This window comes from Bos grunniens, chromosome 2 (assembly GCF_055505025.1).
Source record: "Bos grunniens cultivar Pamir isolate PY7600 chromosome 2, Bosgru_T2T1.0, whole genome shotgun sequence".
Classification (NCBI taxonomy): domain Eukaryota; kingdom Metazoa; phylum Chordata; class Mammalia; order Artiodactyla; family Bovidae; genus Bos; species Bos grunniens.
Window position 1 is genome coordinate 126,231,698 of NC_141166.1, and position 19,609 is coordinate 126,251,306.

A 19,609-nucleotide genomic window follows, 5' to 3' on the forward strand; every position below is an offset into this window, starting at 1 on the left:
TATTTATTTATTGGTATACATACACACACCACTGTATTCTTACACATTGTATAATACTTCTGTAAATGTGTATATGTTTGAATTAACACATACATTCATGTTATTATTCCTTACAGATTCTTCACTTTTTTAATAACAAAACAACATTGACAACTCTATGTCAATAAATGTTATCTAAAATAATCTAATCTAAATAATTATTTTAGGTAATTTCTTGTTGACAAACCTATGTGTAAGTGTAAGATTTACATAGTTTGGTTATACTGATATATACTGCTATATAATTTTTTAAATATTGAAATTGAAATATATTAATATTTTATTCTACCATTGTGGTGGTGGTGTTTAGTTGCTAAGTCATGTCTGACTCTTGCAACCCCTAGGGAAGCCCTCTAGACTTCCTACATGTACATTTCAGTATTGTTAGTGACTCGTTGTTCATATGGAAATCTCAGCTTACTTGAATTTACTATAATTATTATTTTCTAATATTTAATTTTTCACCAGTTTTTTATTGGAATGCAGTGCAGGAGACTTGAGTTTGATCCATAGGTTGGAAAGATCCCCTGGAGGAGACCATGGCAGTTCACTCCAGTATTCTTGCCTGGAGAATCTCCATGGACAGAGCAGCCTGGTGGGCTACAGTCCATGAGGTCACAGAGTTGGACATGACTGAGCGACTAAGCATAGCACATAGTTGATTTACAGTGTTGAGTTAGGTTCAGGTGTATAGAAAAGTGATTCAGTAATACATGTATTCATTCCATTTTAGATTCTTTTCTCATGTAGGTTATCACAGAACACTGAGTAGAGTTTACTGTGCTATGCAGTAGGTCCTTGTTGGTTATCTGTCATATATATAGTAGTGTTTTGTGTGTGTTATCACAGGCTTCTGATTTATTCCTCCACCCCCTCACATTTCCTCTTTTGTAACCATAAGTGTGTTTTCCATATCTGTGAGTCTGTTTCTGTTTTGTGAATAAGTTCATTTTTTTTTAATTTTATTTTACATATGAGTGATATCATAAAATATTTGTCTTTTCTACCTGACTTAGTGTGATAATCTCTATCCAGGTCATCTATGTTACTACAAATGGCATTATTTCATTTTTCATGGCTGAGTACTTTTCTGTTATATATATGTACCACATCTTCTTTATCCATTCCTCTATCAATGGACATTTAAATTGTTTCCATGTTTTGGCTATTGTGAATAATGCTGCAGTGAACACTGGAGTGTGTGTATCCTTTTGGATTATAGTTTTCTCTGGATACGTGGCCAGGAGTGGGGTTACTAGGTCATGTATAGTAGTTCTATTTTTAGTTTTTTAAGGAATCTCCATGTTATTCTGCACTAATTATCAGAGAAATGCAAATCAAAACTACAATATGGTATCACCTCATACTGGTCAAAGTGATCATCATCAAAAAGTCTACAAACAAACAATGCTGGAGAAGGTGTAGAGGGAAAAAGGGAACCCTTCTACACTGTTATGACAATGTAATGGAACAACCACTATGGAGAATAGTATGGAGATTCCTTAAAAAACTAAAAATAGAACTACTGTCTTTTCATATATTTTGGCCATCTGTATGCCTTTGGAGAAATGTCTGTTTAGATCTTCTGCTTATTTTTGATTGGGCTGTGTATTTTTCTGTCTGAGCTGAAGGGGCTGTTTGTAAATTTTGGAGACTAATTCCTTTTCTGTCTCATTTGCAAATATATTCTCTCTTTTTGTTTATGTTTTTTTTTTGCTGTGCAGAAGCTTTTAAGTTTAATTAGGTCCTTTTTTCTTTTCCTTTTACTTTTCATTACTCTAGGAGGTGGATCAAAAAAAGATATAGTTGTAATTTATGTCAAAGAGTGTTCTGGCTATACTTTTCTCTTAAGAGTCTTATAACATTTGGCCTTACATTTAGGTCTTTGATCCATTTTGAGTTTATTTTTGTGTGTGGTGTTAGTGAATATTCTAATTTCATTCTTTTAGGTGTAGCAACAGAGTGCCCCAGGTTTCCTCTTAATTTTCACCTGATGACATTTACTGTGTCTCCATAAACTTTAGTCTCAATCAAATTCTGGCACTGGGCGTGCCCATTAAACATGACCACTCATGGTAGGCATGGTAATACCACAGGCTGCTTGAGGAATCTTAATGGCAGAGCAGTTTGAATTGTTGGTATTTCCAGTGCAACTATTCTAAATTGGCTTTTTGAATTATGTTTTAATATAAAAGCTTTTCAATTCATTTTTGTTTCTTAGTATAATCTATATTTTCTTTTAGATTTGACATTACCTGTAGTTTTACTCAAAGTATATGTTTGTTGCAGAGTTATCAAAAACTTAAGAGATTTATCTTAGCTTCTTTGTCAAAAATGAGTTTCAGGAGAAGGCAGTGGCACCCCACTCCAGTACTCTTGCCTGGAAAATCCCGTGGATGGAGGAGCCTGGTAGGCTGCAGTCCATGCGGTCGCTAAGAGTTGGACACGACTGAGCAGCTTCACTTTGACTTTTCACTTTTATGCATTGGAGAAGGAAATGGCAACCCACTCCAGTGTTCTTGCCTGGAGAATCCCAGGGACGGGGGAGCCTGGTGGGCTGCTGTCTATGGGGTCGCACAGAGTCGGACACGACTGAAGCAACTTAGCAGCAGCAGCAGTTTACTAACTTTACTCCTTTTTTCTGTTTTTTGACCTGTTTGTCTTATCTTGATTATACATTTAGTAATTCTTTAAATAAGTCATTTTAGTTTTCCAAGTTTGTTTTTCTATTTCAGAGTTGTTTTGGTTAATCTATATTTATATTTATATTTCTATATATATTTTAAAACCATGTTGTACATGTTTGCCAGGAAATTTTGCTGAGATTTTGATGGGAATTGTATTGACTGTGTAGGTCATTTTGGGCAGAATTGATCTCTTGATTATATTGGATCTTCCAACTCATGAACCAAACACCTCTATTTATTTATGTCTTCTTAATTTTTCTTATCATGTACTTATATAATTTGAAGTGTACAGCTTTTACACATCTTTTGCTAGATTTATTCCTATATATTTCATAATTTATTGTAATTTGTATTTTAAATTCCAATTATTTTATGTTGGGATATAGGAAATCAATTTTTAATATTCATCGTATATCTTATATGGATAAAAACACTTACTAGCTCTAGTAGTTTTATTGTAGGTGCCAACTGATGTTCCACATAATGATCATGGTTCTACCAATAATCTTGGTGCTCATTAAACATGGATGAGTTTTTAGTTCCTTCTCTTGCCTGATTGCATTGGCTAGAACCTCCAGTATAATGTTTAATAGAAGTGATTATCATGGACATTATTGTCAAATATTTATTTTGTCCTGCTTGCCTCTCTATAGAGCTATTAGGCTGCTTGACATTGCACCAGACCTTAATGATGTTTTTCATTTTGTGGTTCTTTAATTGAAATATAGTCAGTGTACAGTATTACAATGTACAATGTCAGCTTCAGGTGTATTATATAATGATTTTACACATCTATACATTATAAAATGATCACCACAATAAGTCTAGTAAACTTTGTTATACAAGCTGATTTATATTATTGACTGTATTCCAGATGCTGTATATTTTGTCCCTCTAATTCGTTAGATAACTTGAGATTTGTACCTCTTAATACCCTACATCTGCTTCCCACCAAACTCCTTTCTGGAAACCACCTGTTTCTTGTCTGTATCTGAATTTGTTAGTTTTATTTTTTAGGTTCTACATTTGATATTATGTTGCATTTGTCTTAATGTGAATTATTTCACTTAGCAGAATACTTTTAGATTGTCCATGTTGTCACAAATGGCAAGATTTAGTATTTTTAATGGCTAAATAATATTCCATTGTGTGTGACCACATCTTAGTTATCCATTTGACTATGGATGAACGCTTAGGTTGCTTCCTTTTCCTGGTTATTGTTAATACTACTGCAGTGAATACTTGAATGCCTGCATCTTTTGTATTAGTGTTTGTATTTCCTTTGATTAAATATCCAGAAGTGAAATTGCTGTGTCATATGGTAGCTCTATTTTTATTTTTTTTTTAGGATTTTACATACTGTTTTCTGTGGTGGCTTCTACCAGCTTATAATTTATGATCCAGACAACAGTGCCTTGAGGGTTCCATTTTCTCCTCATCCTGAAGTTCAGTTCAGTTCATTCGCTCAGTCATGTCCAACTCTGTTCAGCCCCATGGACTGTAGCATGTCCATCACCAACTCCCGGAGTCTACCCAAACTCATGTCCATTGAGTTGGTGATGCCATCCAACCATGTCATCCTCTGTTGTCCTCTTCTCCTCCAGCCTCCAATCTTTCACAGCATCAGGGTCTTTTCCAATGAGTCAGCTCATCACATCAGGTGGCTAAAGTATTGGAATTTCAGCTTCAACATCAGTCCTTCCAATGAATATTTAGGACTGATTTCCTTTAGGATGGACTAGTTAGATCTCCTTCCGTTCCAAGGGACTCTCAAGCGTCTTCTCTAACACCACAGTTCAAAAGCATCAATTTTTCTGTGCTCAGCTTTCTTTATAATCCAACTCTCACATCCATACATGACCACTGGAAAAACCATAGCCTTGACCAGATGAACCTTTGTTGACAAAGTAATGTCTCTGCTTTTAATATGCTGTCTAGGTTGGTCATTGCTTTTCTTCCAAGGAGTAAAGGTCTTTTAATTTCCTGGACGCCATCACCATCTGCAGTGATTTTGGAGTTCAGAAAAATAAAGTCAGCCACTGTTTCCACTGTTTCCCCATCTATTTGCCATGAAGTGATGGGACTGGATGGGGAAACAGGGGAAACAGTGTCAGACTTTATTTTTTGGGGCTTCAAAATTACTGCAGACGGTGACAGCAGCCATGAAGTTAAAAGACACTTACTTCTTGGAAGAAAAGTTATGACCAACCTAGACAGCATATTGAAAAGCAGAGACATTACTTTGCCAACAAAAGTCTGTCTGGTCAAGGCTATGGTTTTTCCAGTGGTCATGTATGGATGTGAGAGTTGGACTGTGAAGAAAGCTGAGTGCCAAAGGATTGATGCTTTTGAACTGTGATGTTGGAGAAGACTCTTGAGAGTCCCTTGGACTGCAAGGAGTTCCAACCAGTCCATTCTGAAGGAGATCAGCCCTGGGATTTCTTGGGAAGCAATGATGCTAAAGCTGAAACTGCAGTACTTTGGCCACCTCATGGGAAGAGTTGACTCATTGGAAAAGACTCTGATGCTGGGAGGGATTGGGGGTGGGAGGAGAAGGGGATGACAGAGGATGAGATGGCTGGATGGCATCACTGACTCGATGGACGTGAATCTGAATGAACTCCGGGAGTTGGTGATGGACAGGGAGGCTTGGCGTGCTGCAATTCATGTGGTCGCAAAGAGTCGGACACGACTGAGTGACCGAACTGAACTGATGGGAATGGATGCCATGATCTTAGTTTTATGAATATTGGGCTTTAAACCAATTTTTTCACTGTCCACATCCTTACCATTTGTTATTAGTTGTGTTTTTAATGATAGCCATTCTGGCAGAGGTGTGGTGGTACTGATTCTGTTTTTGATTTGCATTTTCCTGAAGACTTATGATGTTGAGCATCTTTTCATGTATTTTTTGGCCATAAGTATGTTTTTTAGAAAAATGTTCATTCAAGTCCTCTGCCCATTTTTGGTTGGGTTATTTATTTGTTTGTTTTTGATAAGTTATATGATTCCATTTTATATTTTGGATACTAACCTTTTATTGGGTATATCATAAACAAATATCTTCTCCCATTCAGTAAACTGCCTTTTTGTTTTGCCATGAATCTACGTGTCCAAAAAAGTTTTAGTTTTTTGCAGTCTCATTTGTTTATTTTTGCTTTTTGCCTAAAGAGCCAGATCAGACTAGTAATAATATGCTAAAATTTATGTCAAAGATCATGATACCTGTTTTCTCTAGGAGTTTTTGATTTGAAATCTTAAACATTTAAATTCTTAATCCATTTTGAATTTGGTTTTGTATATGGTATGAGAAAGTAAATCCGTTTTTTCTTTTCCCTTTAGCTCTCCAGTTTTCCCAACACCATTTATTGAAGAAGCTATATTTTTCCTATTGTATATTTATGCCTCCTGTGTTGTACATTAATTGACCATAAAAGTGCAGGTTTATTTCTGGGCTGTCTCTTCTGTTGTGATGATATATGTGTCTGCTTTTGTGCCACCTACATACTGTTTTGATTACTGTAGCTTTGTCGTATAGTTTGAAACCAGGGATTATGATTTTGAACATCTTTCTCAAAATTATTTTGAGAAAAGACCCTCATCTATCTCAAAAACTTTTATGTTTTCATACCAATTTTAGAATTATTTGTTCTGGTTCTGTAAATGCCATTGGTATTTTAATAGGGTTTACATTAAATCTGTACATTGCCTTGGGAAATATGCCTTGGGAAAATTAACAGTATTAATTCTTCCAATTTGTGAGCATGGTATATCTTTCCAATTTTTTGTGTTGTTTTAAATTTATTTCATTAATGTCTTACAGTTTGTGATTTTAAGTCTTTTATCTCCTTCGTTAGAATTATTCCTAGGTAATGTATTCTTTTTGATGCAATTGTAAATGACATTGATCCTTAATTTCTCTTTCTGTTAGTTCATTGTTGGTTTGTAGAAATATGACTTGTGATTATTAATTTTGTATCCTGCAATCTTACTGAATTCATTTATTAGTTCTAATAAATTTGGGGGCATCTTAAGGATTTTCTGTGTATAATATCATGTCATCTGCAAACAGTTTTACATCTTCTTTTGCAAGTTGGATACAGTTCATTTCTTTACTTGTCTGACTGTTATGGCTAGGACTTCCAGTGTTCAGTTGCTAAGTTATGTCTGACTCTTAGCTCACCAGGCTCCTCTGTCCTCCACTATCTCTTGGAGTTTGCTCTAATTCATGTCCCTTGAGTAAGTGATGCTATCAAACCATTTTATCCTCTGTTGCCCCCTTCTCCATTTGCTTTCTGTCTATTCAGCCTCAAGGTCTTTTCCAGTGAGTCAGTTCTTTGCATCGAGAGACCAAAGTATTGGAGCTTCAGCATCAGTCCTTCCAATGAATATACAGGGTTGATTTCCTGTAGGATTGATTGTTTTGATCTCCATGCTGTCCAAGGGACTCTCAAGAGTCTTCTGTGAACAGCACCACAGTTCAAAAGCATTAAATTGTACTCAGCCTTCTTTATGGTACAATTCTCAAGTCTGTACATAACTACTGGAAAAGCCATAACTTTGACTATATGGACTTTTGTCAGCAAAGTGATACCTCTGCTTTTTGAATACTTGTCTAGATTTGCCATGGCTTTTCTTCCAAGGAGCATGTGTCTTAAATTCATGATTGCAGTCACCATCTTCAGTAATTTTAGAGCCCAAGAAAAGAAAATTTGTCACTGCTTCCACTTTTCCCCCTTCTATTTGCCATGAAGTGATGGGACCAGATGCCATGTTCTTTGTTTTTTGAATGCTGTGTTTCAAGCCAGCTCACTCACCTCTTTCACCCTCATCAAGAGGCTCTTTAGTTCATCTTCACTTTCTGCCATTAAAGTGGTATCATCTTCATATCTGAGGTTGTTGATATTTCTTCCAGCAATCTTGATTCCAGCTTGTGATTCATCCAGTCTAGTGTTTTGTGTGATGTACTCTGCATTTAAGTTAAATAAGCAAGGTGACAGTATACAGTCTTGTCAAACTCCTTTCCCAATTTGGAACCAGTCAGTTTTTCCATGTCCATTCTAGCTGGTGCTTCTTGACCTGCATTTAACTTTCTCAGGAGACAAGTAAGGTGGTCTGGTACTCCCACATCTATAAGAATTTTCCAGTTTGTTGTGATCCAGATAGTCAAAGGTTTTAGTGTAGTAAACGAAGCAGAAGTAGATTTTTTTTTTTTTAACTCCCTTGCTTTCTCCATGAGCCAACAGATGTTGGCACTTTTGTCTCTGGTTCCTCTACCTCTTCAAAACGACTTCCAATACTGTATTCAATAAAAGTAGTGGGATGGGGCATCCTTGTCTTATTCCTTATCTTAGAGGAAATGCTTTCAACTTTTCACCATTAACTATGATGTTGGCTGTAGGTTTATCACATATGACCTTTATTATGTTGGGGTATGCTTCCCCTGTCACCTACTTTGTGGAGAGGTTTTTTTTTTTTTTTAACTTTTTATTTTTTTATTGAGGGATAAATGCTTTACAGAATTGTGTTGATTTCTGCCAAACATCAATATGAGTCAGCCATAGGAAGGTGTTTATCATAAATAGATATTGAACTTTGTCAACACCTTTTTCTACATTGATTGAGATAATTGTATGATTTCTGTTTTTCACACTGTTAATATGTATCATATTGATTTCTTTGCAGGTACTGAAATGTACTTTTCAGACAAATCCCACTTGATCATGGTGTGTGATCTCAAATTCTGACTTTTAATATTTTGAGGATATTTACATCCGTGTCCGCCTTTGATAATGACCTGTAATTTCCTTTTTTGAGTGGTGTTTTTGTCTTGTTTCAGGGTGATGTTGGTCTCATAGAATGAGTTTGGAAGACTCTCCCTTCCTCTTTGATATTTTGGAATTATTTGAGAGGGATAGGTAGTAAATCTTCTTTAAATATTGGTAGTATTCTTCAGTAAAGACTTCTGGTGCTGTTGATTAAATTTCATTACTGGTAATTTCTTTTTTCATCTTTCATCTTCTTCTCAATTCAGTCTTTGGAGATTATACATTTCTAGGAATGTATATTTCTTCTAGCTTGTATATTTTATTGGGATATAATTGTTCATCATAATCTTTTATGATATTTTGTATTTTTATGATGTTGATTATAACTTCTTTTTCACTTCTAATTTTATTTGGGCCCTCTCTTTCTTGATGAGCCTGGCTAAAGATTTTTCAATTTTGTTTATCTTTTCAAAGAACCAGATCTTATCTTCATTGATATTTTACAACTTTTTTTTAGTCTTTGTTCCATTTATTCTGCTCTGATCTGTATGACTTCTTCCCTTCTACTAACTCTGAGTTTGTTTGTTCTTTTTCTAGTTCCTTTGGGTGTAGATTAGGTGGTTTATTTGAGAATCTTGTTCCCTGATATAAGCTTCTATTGCTGTAAACTTCCCTCTCAGAACTTCTTTTAAGTTCCCTCTTAGAGAAGTTGCTTCCCATAGATTTTGGATCATTGTGTTTCCATTTTCTTTTGTCTCCAGATAGTTTTAGTTTGATTTCTTCAGTGACCCATTGGTTGTTTAGTAGCATATTGTCTAGCCTCCACATACACATATTTTTGTTTTTTTACAATTTTCTTGTGGTGATTTTATTGTGCTAGGAAGAAATGCTTGATATGATTTCAGTCATCTTAAATTTATTTAGACTTGTTTTCTGGCCTAACATGTGATTGATCTGTCCTTGAGAATGTCACATGTGTACTGGAGTGTGTACTCTGTTGCTTTTTGATGGGATATTGTATATATCCACCATTTAATTTGTTGTTTAAGGCTAGTGTTTCTGTATCGATCTTCTGTCTAAATGATCTGTCAGTTAATGTAACTGAAGTTATTATTGTCCCCTACTGTTATTGTGTTACTGTCAATTTCTCCCTTTATCTATGTTAGTATTTGCTTTGTGTACTTAGGTGCTCCTATGTTGGGTACATAGGTATTTACAATTGTTATATCTTCCTAGATCAATCCTTTCTTCATTATGTAATATCCCTCTTTGTTTTTTGTTAGAGTCTATGTTTGAAAGTCTATTTTGTCTGATAAAAGTATTGCTACCACCAATTTTGTATGGAATACTTTCTCTATCCCCTTACTTTCAGTTTGTGTGTCTTTAGATCGACCTGCAGGCAACATATGTATGGGTTATTTTTTTATATTCATTCCGCCATTCTGTCATTTGATTGAAACATTTAATCCATTTAGATATAAAGTATTGATAATTACTGATATCTATGTACTTGTTTACATTTTGTTCATTGATTTCTGGTTGTTCTATAGGTTCTTTTTCATTCATTTAATCGTTTGCTCTCTTCCATTGTGATTTTATGAATATCTTTAATATTATTCTTGAGTTTGTTTCTTTTCTTTTGTGTTGTACTACATGTTTTTGGTTTGTGGTTACTGTAAAAATGTATGTGCATGCTCAGTAGCTCAGTTTTGTCTTTATGACCACAAGGACTGCAGCCTGTCAGGCTCCTCTGTCCACAGAATTCTCTAGGCAACAGTACTGGAGTGGATTGCTATTTCTATTCCAGGTGCTCTTCCCAACTCATGGGTCAAACCTGCATCTCCTGGGTGCTCTGCATTGGCAGGCAGATTCTTTACCACTGAGCAACCTGGGAAGCATAAAATGTGTGTGTGTGTGTGTGTGTGTTTAAAATCATATATATATATATATATATATATGTATTACATATGATTGCTTTAGTTGATTATCTCTTAGATTCAAATACTTCCTAACAATCCTACAGTGTTATTCTCCCCTCCACTTTTAATGTTGTTACATATTATATTTTAAATATTTTGGGGCATCCCTTAACTACCTTTTGTGCATCCCTTAACTACTTAACTACACTCACAGTCAAGTGTAACTCAGTCTCTTGTCAGGGCACTGCTCCTTTCTCCTGGCTCCTGGTGTGCACAAGGTTTTGTTTGTGCCCTCCAAGAGTCTGTTTCCCCAGTCCCGTGGAAGTTCTGTAATCAAATCCCACTGGCCTCCAAAGTCAAATTCCCTAGGGGTTCTGAGTTCTTTGTTGGACCCCCAGGTTGGGCTTCCCTAGTGGCTCAGTTGGTAAAGAATCTGCCTGCAATGCAGGAGAACCAGGTTTAAGCCCTGGGTTGGGAAGATCCCCTGAAGAAGGAAATGGCAACCCACTCCAGTACTTGTGCCTGGAGAACTTCATGGACAGAGGAGCCTGATGGGCTACAGTCCATGGGATCACAGAGTTGGATACAGCCATGCAACCAATTTTCATTTTGACTTAACTACTTACTGTGGATATGATTTTACTACTTTTGTCTTTTAACTTTCCTACTAGCCTTTTCTGTGTGTGTGCCTTTACCAATGAGATTTTTCCTTTTGTGTTTTCCATATTTCTAGTTGTGTTCTTTTCTGCTTAGAGCAGTCCTTTTCAGGTTTCTTATAAAACTTTTCAGTGGTCTTTTCAGTTCAGTTCAGTCCAGTTCAGTCATTCAGTCATGTCCGACTCTTTGTGACCCCATGAATTGCAGCACACCAGGCCTCCCTGTCCATCACCAACTCCCAGAGTTTACACAAACTCATGTCCATTGAGTCCGTGATGCCATCTAACTATTTTGTCCTCTGTTGTCCCCTTCTCCTCTTGCCTTCAATCTTTCCCAACATCAGGATCTTTTCAAATGAGTCAGCTCTTTGCATCAAGTGGCCAAAATATTGGAGTTTCAGCTTCAACATCAGTTCTTCCAGTAAACACTCAGGACTGATTTCCAGTCCCCTACAATGAAAAGGACATTTTTTTTTTTTTTTTTGAGTGTTGGTTCTAAAAGTTCTTGTAGGTCTTCATAGAACCATTCAACTTCAGCTTCTTCAGCATTCCTGGCCGGATTACTGTGATATTGAATGGTTTGCATTGGAAATGAACAGAGATCATTCTGTCATTTTTGAGATTGCATTCAGGTACTGCATTTCGGACTCTTTTGTTGACTATGATGGCTACTCCATTTCTTCTAAGGGATTCTGGCCACAGACGTAGATATAATGGTCATATGAGTTAAATTCACCCATTCCAGTCCATCTTAGTTCGCTGATTCCTAGAATGTCGACGTTCACTCTTGCCATCTCCTGTTTGACCACTTCCATTTTGTCTTGATTCATGGACCTAACATTACAGGTTCCTATGCAATATTGCTCTTTACAGCATCGGACCTTACTTCTATCACCAATCACATCCACAACTGGATGTGTTTTTGCTTTAGCTCCATCCCTTCATTCTTTCTGGAGTTACTTCTCCACTGATCTCCAGTAGCATATTGGGTACCTAACTACAAAATTCATGGGCTGACCTTCAAATCTGAATGACAGCCTTGGCAAATATTCTTAGTTGTAACTTTTCCTTTTATCACTTTGAAATATTGTACCACTCTTTTCTGGAGTGCAAAATTTCTGCTGAAAAGTTAGCTCAGAGTCTTATGGATACATAACTATTTGCTTTTCCCCTGCTGCTTTCAAGATTCCTTCTTTTCTTTAATTTTTGCCAAAAATTGGTGTGAACCTCTTTGGTTGATCTTGATTGTGATTCTTTGTGCTCCCTGGACATGGATGGCTGTTTTCTTTCCCACTTTAGACAAGTTTTCATCTATTTTTTCTTCATCTAAGTCCTCAGCCACTTTCCTTCTCTCTTCTCCTCCTTCTGTGACCATTATAATGCAAATTGTGGTATGATTGATGTCTAGAATTGTCTTAAACTCATTTTGTTTGACTTTTATGTCTTTTTTTCAGTTAGGCTTAGGTAATTCGGACTACTTTGTCTTCCAGTTCACTGATCCCTTCCTCTGTATCAGCTAATTTGTTGACTCCTTCTAGTGTTTTGTTTGTTTGTTTTGTTTTTTTAGCTATTTTATTAGTTCCATTTGATTCCTCTCTATGTTCTAATGCTTGTTAAACTTCTCACTGGTTCATCCATCTTCTTCTGTGTTCCTTGAGCATCTTATGCCCATAATCTTGAACTCTTTTATCAGGTAGATTGCTTGTCTCCCCTTATTTAGTTATTTTCTGAAGTTTTATGTTTGGAACATATTTCTCTCATTTTGCCTAATTCTTTTTGTTTATTTCTATGTATTAGATACATTGGTTACATTTTCAAGTCCTGAAGATGTGTACTTATGTGGGGTATATCCTTTGAGGCCCAGCATCTCCTCTGGTCATGAGAATTATGTGCTCGAAAGGTGTCCCATATCAGATCTACATGGCCTGGTTGACTGCCAAGTGCTGCCTCACGTGATGGCTGCCTGCCCACTGGTGGACAGAGCTGGGTCCTGGTGCAGCTGGTTGAAAGGTCCAAGGGTCCCATGCCTCATCCAGCTGGTAGACAATGTATGTCCTAGTAAGACTGGCTGTGGGACCTCTGGTGAATGGAGCAGGGACCAGGCCCCTGTTGCAAGATGATGGGTCCCAGTGAGGCTGGGCGTATAGCCCAGATGGGTCCCAGGACTGTTGCCAGCTCCCTTGTGAGCAGGTCATCCCTTAGTGCTAACAACCTAAAAGGAGGACTCCAAAATGGTACTTGCCAGCATTGGTATCCTTGTAGTAAAACAGGCCTCCAAAAGTGGCTGCCACCCTCATCCCCATCCCCAAAGGGAATGCCAGTTGCCTCCTGTCTCTCCAAGAATCTCTCCAAGATGAACAAGCTGGTCTGATGCTTCTTTCATCTTACTGCCTCTGCAGTGGGCCTCAGAACATATATTTGCATGTGCCTTTTTAGAGCAAAGTCATTATTTCCTACCACCCTCTGGTTCTTCCATACATAAGCCCTGCTAACTTCCAAAGCCAGATATTCTTGAGGTTTGTCTTCTTGGTGCAGGACCTTTCTGGCTGGGAAGCCTAATGTTGAGCTTGGACCTTTTTCTCCTTGGGAAGAACCTTTGCAGTTGTGATTATCCTGTTGTTTATGGGCCACTGACCCCAAGGTGAGGCTCTAGACTATATTACATCTCTTTGTCTCCTACCCATCTCATTGTGGCTACTTCTTTCTGTCTTTAGTTATTAAAGTGTTTTCTGCTAGTCTTCCTGTCATTCTCTTAGTTACCCTGAAAATAGTTTTAATTTTGGTATGTCCATGATCAAGGAAGGAAGCCTGGGGTCTCCCTTCTCTACCATCTTAGCCACATTCCCTAATTTTGCTTTTCTTTTTTTTCCCCTCTCAGTGTTTCTCTTTGGATGGTTTCTTTTTCTGAATATATATTAATCTCTTCCCCTTCAATGTGAACTCTACCATTAATGCACCAAATGCATTGCTTACCTCACACATTTAAAATTGACTGGGCACTGTTTATATCTTCTGTGTCTCTTGTTTATCTTATAAATATTTGGAATTCAGTTATTTTATGCTTTTAATTCAAGTGTAGTTAGTTTATAATGATGTATTAGTTCTATGTGTACAGAAGTGATTCAGTTTTATATATATATATATATATATATATATATATATATATCATGTGTATATATAAAGTCTTTTCCAAATTCTTTTCCACTATAGATAATAAGAAAATACTGAATATAGTTCCCTGTGCTATGCAGTAGGTCCTTTTTTTACTTATTTTATATATAGAAGTGTGTATATGTTAATATCAAACTCTTAATTTGTCTCTCTACCCATTACCTGCTACCCTCTTTGGCAGTCTTCAATTTTTTTTCTCTGCCTGTGAGTCTATTTCTGCTTTGTAAATAAGTTCATCTGCATTATTTTTTAGATCTCACATATAAGTGATATATATATATTTGTCTCTGACTTATTTCACTTAGTATGATAATCTCTAGTTCCATCCATGTTGCTGCAAGTAGCATTGTCATTCTTTATATGGCTGAGTAATATTCCATTGTGTGTGTATACACACATATTGTATCCTCTTTATCCATTCACCTGTCAATGGACATTTACATGACTTCCTTGTTTTGGCTATTATAAATAGTGCTGCAGTGAATGTTGAAGTGAGTGCATCTTTGTGAATTAGTTTTCTCTATATATATGCCCAAGAATAGGATTGCAGGATCATATGGTAACTCTATTTTCAGCTTATTTATTTCAATGTTATCATTAAGTCTAACATCTGTATCATTTCTGGGTTATTTTTGATTGATTACTCTCTTTATGGGTCATATTTCTGTGCTTCTTTATATGCTCGGTATTCCTTGATTGGATGCCAAATATTGTGAACTTTTTATTGTGTGTGCTGAGTATTTTCATCTTTATATAATACTCCTTAGCTCTTTTTTCTTGGATGTAGATAGGTTATTTGGAAATAAGTCTTGCTTTTTAATATTTGTTAGATGGGAATAGAACCACATTGAATCTGGGACAGGTTATTCATCACTGCAGAAGCAAGACCCATTTTAGTACTCTACTCAATGCTCTATGACTTAATGAATTTTTTCTGGGTAGCCTCATGAGAATAAGTATCATAGATTGGTACCAAATATTTTTTCCTTGATTCATTTGGGATGGGCCTGTCTTTGGTCTTAGGTGAAGTGAAGTCGCTCAGTCGTGTCCATCTCTTTGTGACCCCATGGACTGTAGTCTACCAGGCTCCTCAGTCCATGGAATTTTCCAGGCAAGAGTACTGGAGTGGGTTGCCATTTCCTTCTCCAGGGGATCTTCCCAACCCAGGGATTGAACCTGGGTCTCCCACATTGCAGTCAGACGCTTTACCATCTGAGCCACCAGGGAAGCCCTTGGTCTTGGGTAGTTTCTCACATAAAAGTCCTATAAGTACTAATCCATTATCTTGCTGACTACTCCTCTAGGGAATTCTCTGAGGATTACTGGGGCTCTTTCTCTGTGCAGCTGTCTCTTTTCTGGTATATCCAGTGTCAATATTAGTCCAGAGATAGACAAAAAGAAGCCAGATTTCATGTACGATATTCTGTTTATATGTGTTTGACCTGAGTGACATTTGGTAAAGGAATTGTCCAACTGAAGATGATTTAGAAATTGCCTAAAATCACAGGAGAGCGATACATTGAGAAGATGTCTGATCTGAAACTGGATACCCTGAAGGTGTGCAATGAGAAAAACTGCATCTAAGGGTTAAATGGCTTCCCTGGTGGCTCAGAGGTTAAAGCATCTGCCTCCAATGTGGGAGACCTGGGTTTGATCCCTGGGTTGGGAAGATCCCCTGGAGAAGGAAATGGTAACCCACTCCAGTACTCTTGCCTGGAGAATCCCATGGACCAAGAAGCCTGGTAGGCTACAGTCCATGGGGTCGCAAAGAGTTGGACACGACTGAGCGACTTCACATTCAAGGGTTAAATATATTCTTCCTGTTTGACAACATATGGAAATTTACTTACTCATTACCACCCTCCCAAATTTATGTTCAGAATAACCTTACAAGTCACAGGACAGGAATGACTGCTGATTTCCAACAGACTGTAACATTTTAAATATTTATTTGTATCTTTAAACAGCAAGTTGAAGTTAACCAATATACTTGTTTGATATTTTAGAAACAAGCTCTTCTAGAGAAAAAAATGGCTTATCATTTACAAAAAATGCAAGAGAGTGGCATTAAAAAGGAAGATATGAGGAAAAATACAAATGATTACGGAGAACAAGATGGACTACATTATGAATGTGAGAATATTAATATCTAATGTAGCTATGTAGAAAGTGCTTGACTATATATTTATGTAAAAAATTCTTTTGCAAAACAATTGCTCATGCTTGCTATCTGCTTTGTACCAGGGCAGGATTCTAGGAATTTCCCTATCACAGTTCAAGTTGAAATGTAGACATATATATATATATATATATATATATATATATATAAATTAAACAAACTAAAATAGCCTTATCAAGTGATTCAGCAGAGAGTCATGCCTAGACTGCAGTTCTAGTCAACTTCCTTATACTTACATATTTTGTGCTCAGTTCAGTTTAGTCACTCAGCCATGTCCATTTCTTTGCGAACCCATGGACTACAGCATGCCAGGCTTCCCTGTCCATCACCAGCTCCCAGAGCTTACTCAAACTCATGTCCATTGAGTCAGTGATGCCATTCAAACATTTAATCCTCTGTCATCCCCTTCTCCTCCCACCTTCAATCTTTACTAGGATCAGGGTCTTTTCCAAGGAGTTAGTTCTTTGCATCAGGTGGCCAAAGTATTGGAGTTTTCAGCTTCAGCATCCATCCTTCTAATGAATATTCAGGACTGACTTCCTTTAGAATACACTGGTTGGATCTCCTTGCAGTCCAAGGGACTCTCACAAGTCTACTCCAACACCAAAGTTCAGAAGCATCAATTTTTCAATGCTCAGCTGTGTTCACAGTCCAACTCTCACATCCATACATGACTACTGGAAAAACCATAGCCTTGACTAGACAGAACTTTGTTGGCAAAGTAATGTCTCTGCTTTTTAATATGCTGTCTAGGTTGGTCATAGATTTCCTTCCAAGGAGCAAGCATCTTTTAACTTCGTAGCTGCAGCCACCATCTGCAGTGGTTTTGGAGCCCCCCAAAAATAGTCTCTCACTGTTTCCATTGTTTCCCCATCTATTGGCCATGAAGTGATGCCATGATCTTGGTTTTCAGAATGTTGAGTTTTAAGCCAACTTTTTCACTCTCCTCTTTCACTTTTATCAAGAGGCTCTTTAGTTTTTCTTCACTTTCTGCCATAAGCGTGGTGTCATGTGCATATCTGAGGTTATTGATATTCCTCCTGGCAATCTTGATTCTAGCTTGTGCTTTATCCAGCCTGGCTTTTTGCATGATGTATTCTGCAAATAAGTTAAATAAGCAGAGTGGCAGTATGTAGCCTTGACATACTCCTTACCAGATTTGGAACCAATCTTTTGTTCCATGTCCAGTTCTAACTGTTGTTCTTGACAGGCACACAGATTTATTAGGAGGCAGGTCAGGTGGTCTGTTATTTTCATTTCATTAACAATTTTCCACCATTTGTTGTGATCCACACAGTCAAAGGCTTTGGCATAGTCATTAAGCATAAATAGATGTTTTCCTGGAACCCTCTTGCTTTTCCGAGGATCCAACAGATTTAGTCTCTGTTTCCTCTGCCTTTTCTAAATCCAGCTTGAACATCTGGAAGTTCATGGTTCATGTATTGTTGAAGCCTGGCTTGGAGAATTTTGAACATTACTTTACTAGTGTGTGAGATGAGTGCAATTGTGTAGTAGTTTGAGCATATTTTGGCATTGCCTTTCTTTGGGATTGGAATGAAAATTGACCTTTTCCAGTCCTGTGGCCACTGCTGATTTTTCCAAATTTGCTGGCATATTGAGTGCAGCCCTTTCACAGCATCATCTTTCAGGATTTGAACTAGCTCAACTGGAATTCCATCACCTCCACTAGTTTTGTTCATACTAATGTTTCCTAAGGCCCACTTGACTTCACATTCCAGGATGTCTGGCTCTCGGTGACTGATTACACCATCGTGGTTATCTGGGTCATGAAGATCCTTTTTGTATAGTTCTTCTGTGTATTGTTGCAGCCTCTTCTTAATATCTTCTGCTTCTGTTAGGTCCATACCATTTCTGTTCTTTATTATGCCCATATTTGCATGAAATGATCCTTTAGTATCTATAATTTTCTTGTAGAGATTTCTATTCTTTCCTGTTCTATTGTTTTCCTCTATTTTTTTGCATTGATTGCTGAGGAAGTCTTTCTTATCTCTCCTTGCTATTCTTTGGAACTCTGCATTCAAATGGCTATATCTTTCCTTTTGTCCTTTGCCTTTCACTTCTCTTTTTTTCTCAGCTGTTTGTAAGGCCTCTTCAGACAACCATTTTCCCTGTTTGCATTTCTTTTTCTTTGGGATGGTCTTGATCACTGCCTCCTGTACAGTGTTATGAACCTCCGTCCATAGTTCTTCAAGCACTCTATCAGATCAATCCCTTGAGTCTTTGTCACTTCCACTGTATAATCATAAGGGATTTGATTTAGGTCATACCTGAATAGTTTGGTATTTTCCCCTACTGTCTTCAGTTTACTTTGGAATTTGGCAGTAGGGAGTTCGTGATCTGAGCCAGCTCCCCGTCTTATTTTTGCTGACTGTATAGAGTTTCTCCATCTTTGCCTGTAAAGAATATAATCAATCTGATGGGCCCCACCCATTAGAACAAGACCTAGTTTCCTCCTCAGTCAGTCTCTCCCTTTAGGAAGCTTCCATAAGCCTGTTATCCATCAGAGGTCAGACAGAATGAAAACCACAATCACAGGAAACAAACCAAACTGATCACATGGATCACAGCCTTGTCTGACTCAATTGAAATTATGAGTATGCTGTGTAGGGCCACTTAGGACAGACTGGTCATGTTGGAGAGTTCTGACAAAAAGTAGTCCACTGGAGAAGGGAAGGGAGAAGGCAATGGCACCCTACTCCAGTACTGTTGCCAGGAAAATCCCATGGATGAAGGAGCCTGGTGGGCTGTAGTCCATGGGGTTGCTAAGAGTCAGACATGACTGAGTGACTTCACTTTCACTTTCCACTTTCATGCATTGGAGAAGGAAATGGCAACCCACTCCAGTGTTCTTGCCTGGAGAATTCCATGGACAGAGAACCCTGGTAGGCTGCAGTCCGTGGGGTCGCACAGAGTCGGACACGACTGAAGCGACTTGGCAGCAGGCAGGAGAAGGGAATGGCAAACTACTTCAGTATTCTTGCCTTGAGAATCCCATGAACTGTGTGAAAAGGCGAAAAGATAGGACACTAATGATAAACTCCCCAGGTCGGTAGGTGCCCAATATGCTACTAGAGATTGGTGAAGAAATAACTCCAGAATGAAGAGATGGAGCCAAAGCAAAAACAGCAACCACTGGTGATGGAAGTACACTCTGATGCTGTAAAGAGCA

General features: G+C 37.5%; 1 protein-coding gene across 1 annotated transcript in view; it reads left to right on the top strand.

Moving 5' to 3' along the window:
• FSIP2 (fibrous sheath interacting protein 2) overlaps positions 1 to 19,609 on the top strand; it is a 151,170-nt gene that overhangs the window by 27,566 nt on the left and 103,995 nt on the right. The window contains exon 8 of the mRNA XM_086371319.1: positions 16,247 to 16,373. Coding sequence (XP_086227445.1) covers positions 16,247 to 16,373 — 127 coding nt within the window. The remainder of the gene's footprint in view (positions 1 to 16,246; positions 16,374 to 19,609) is intronic.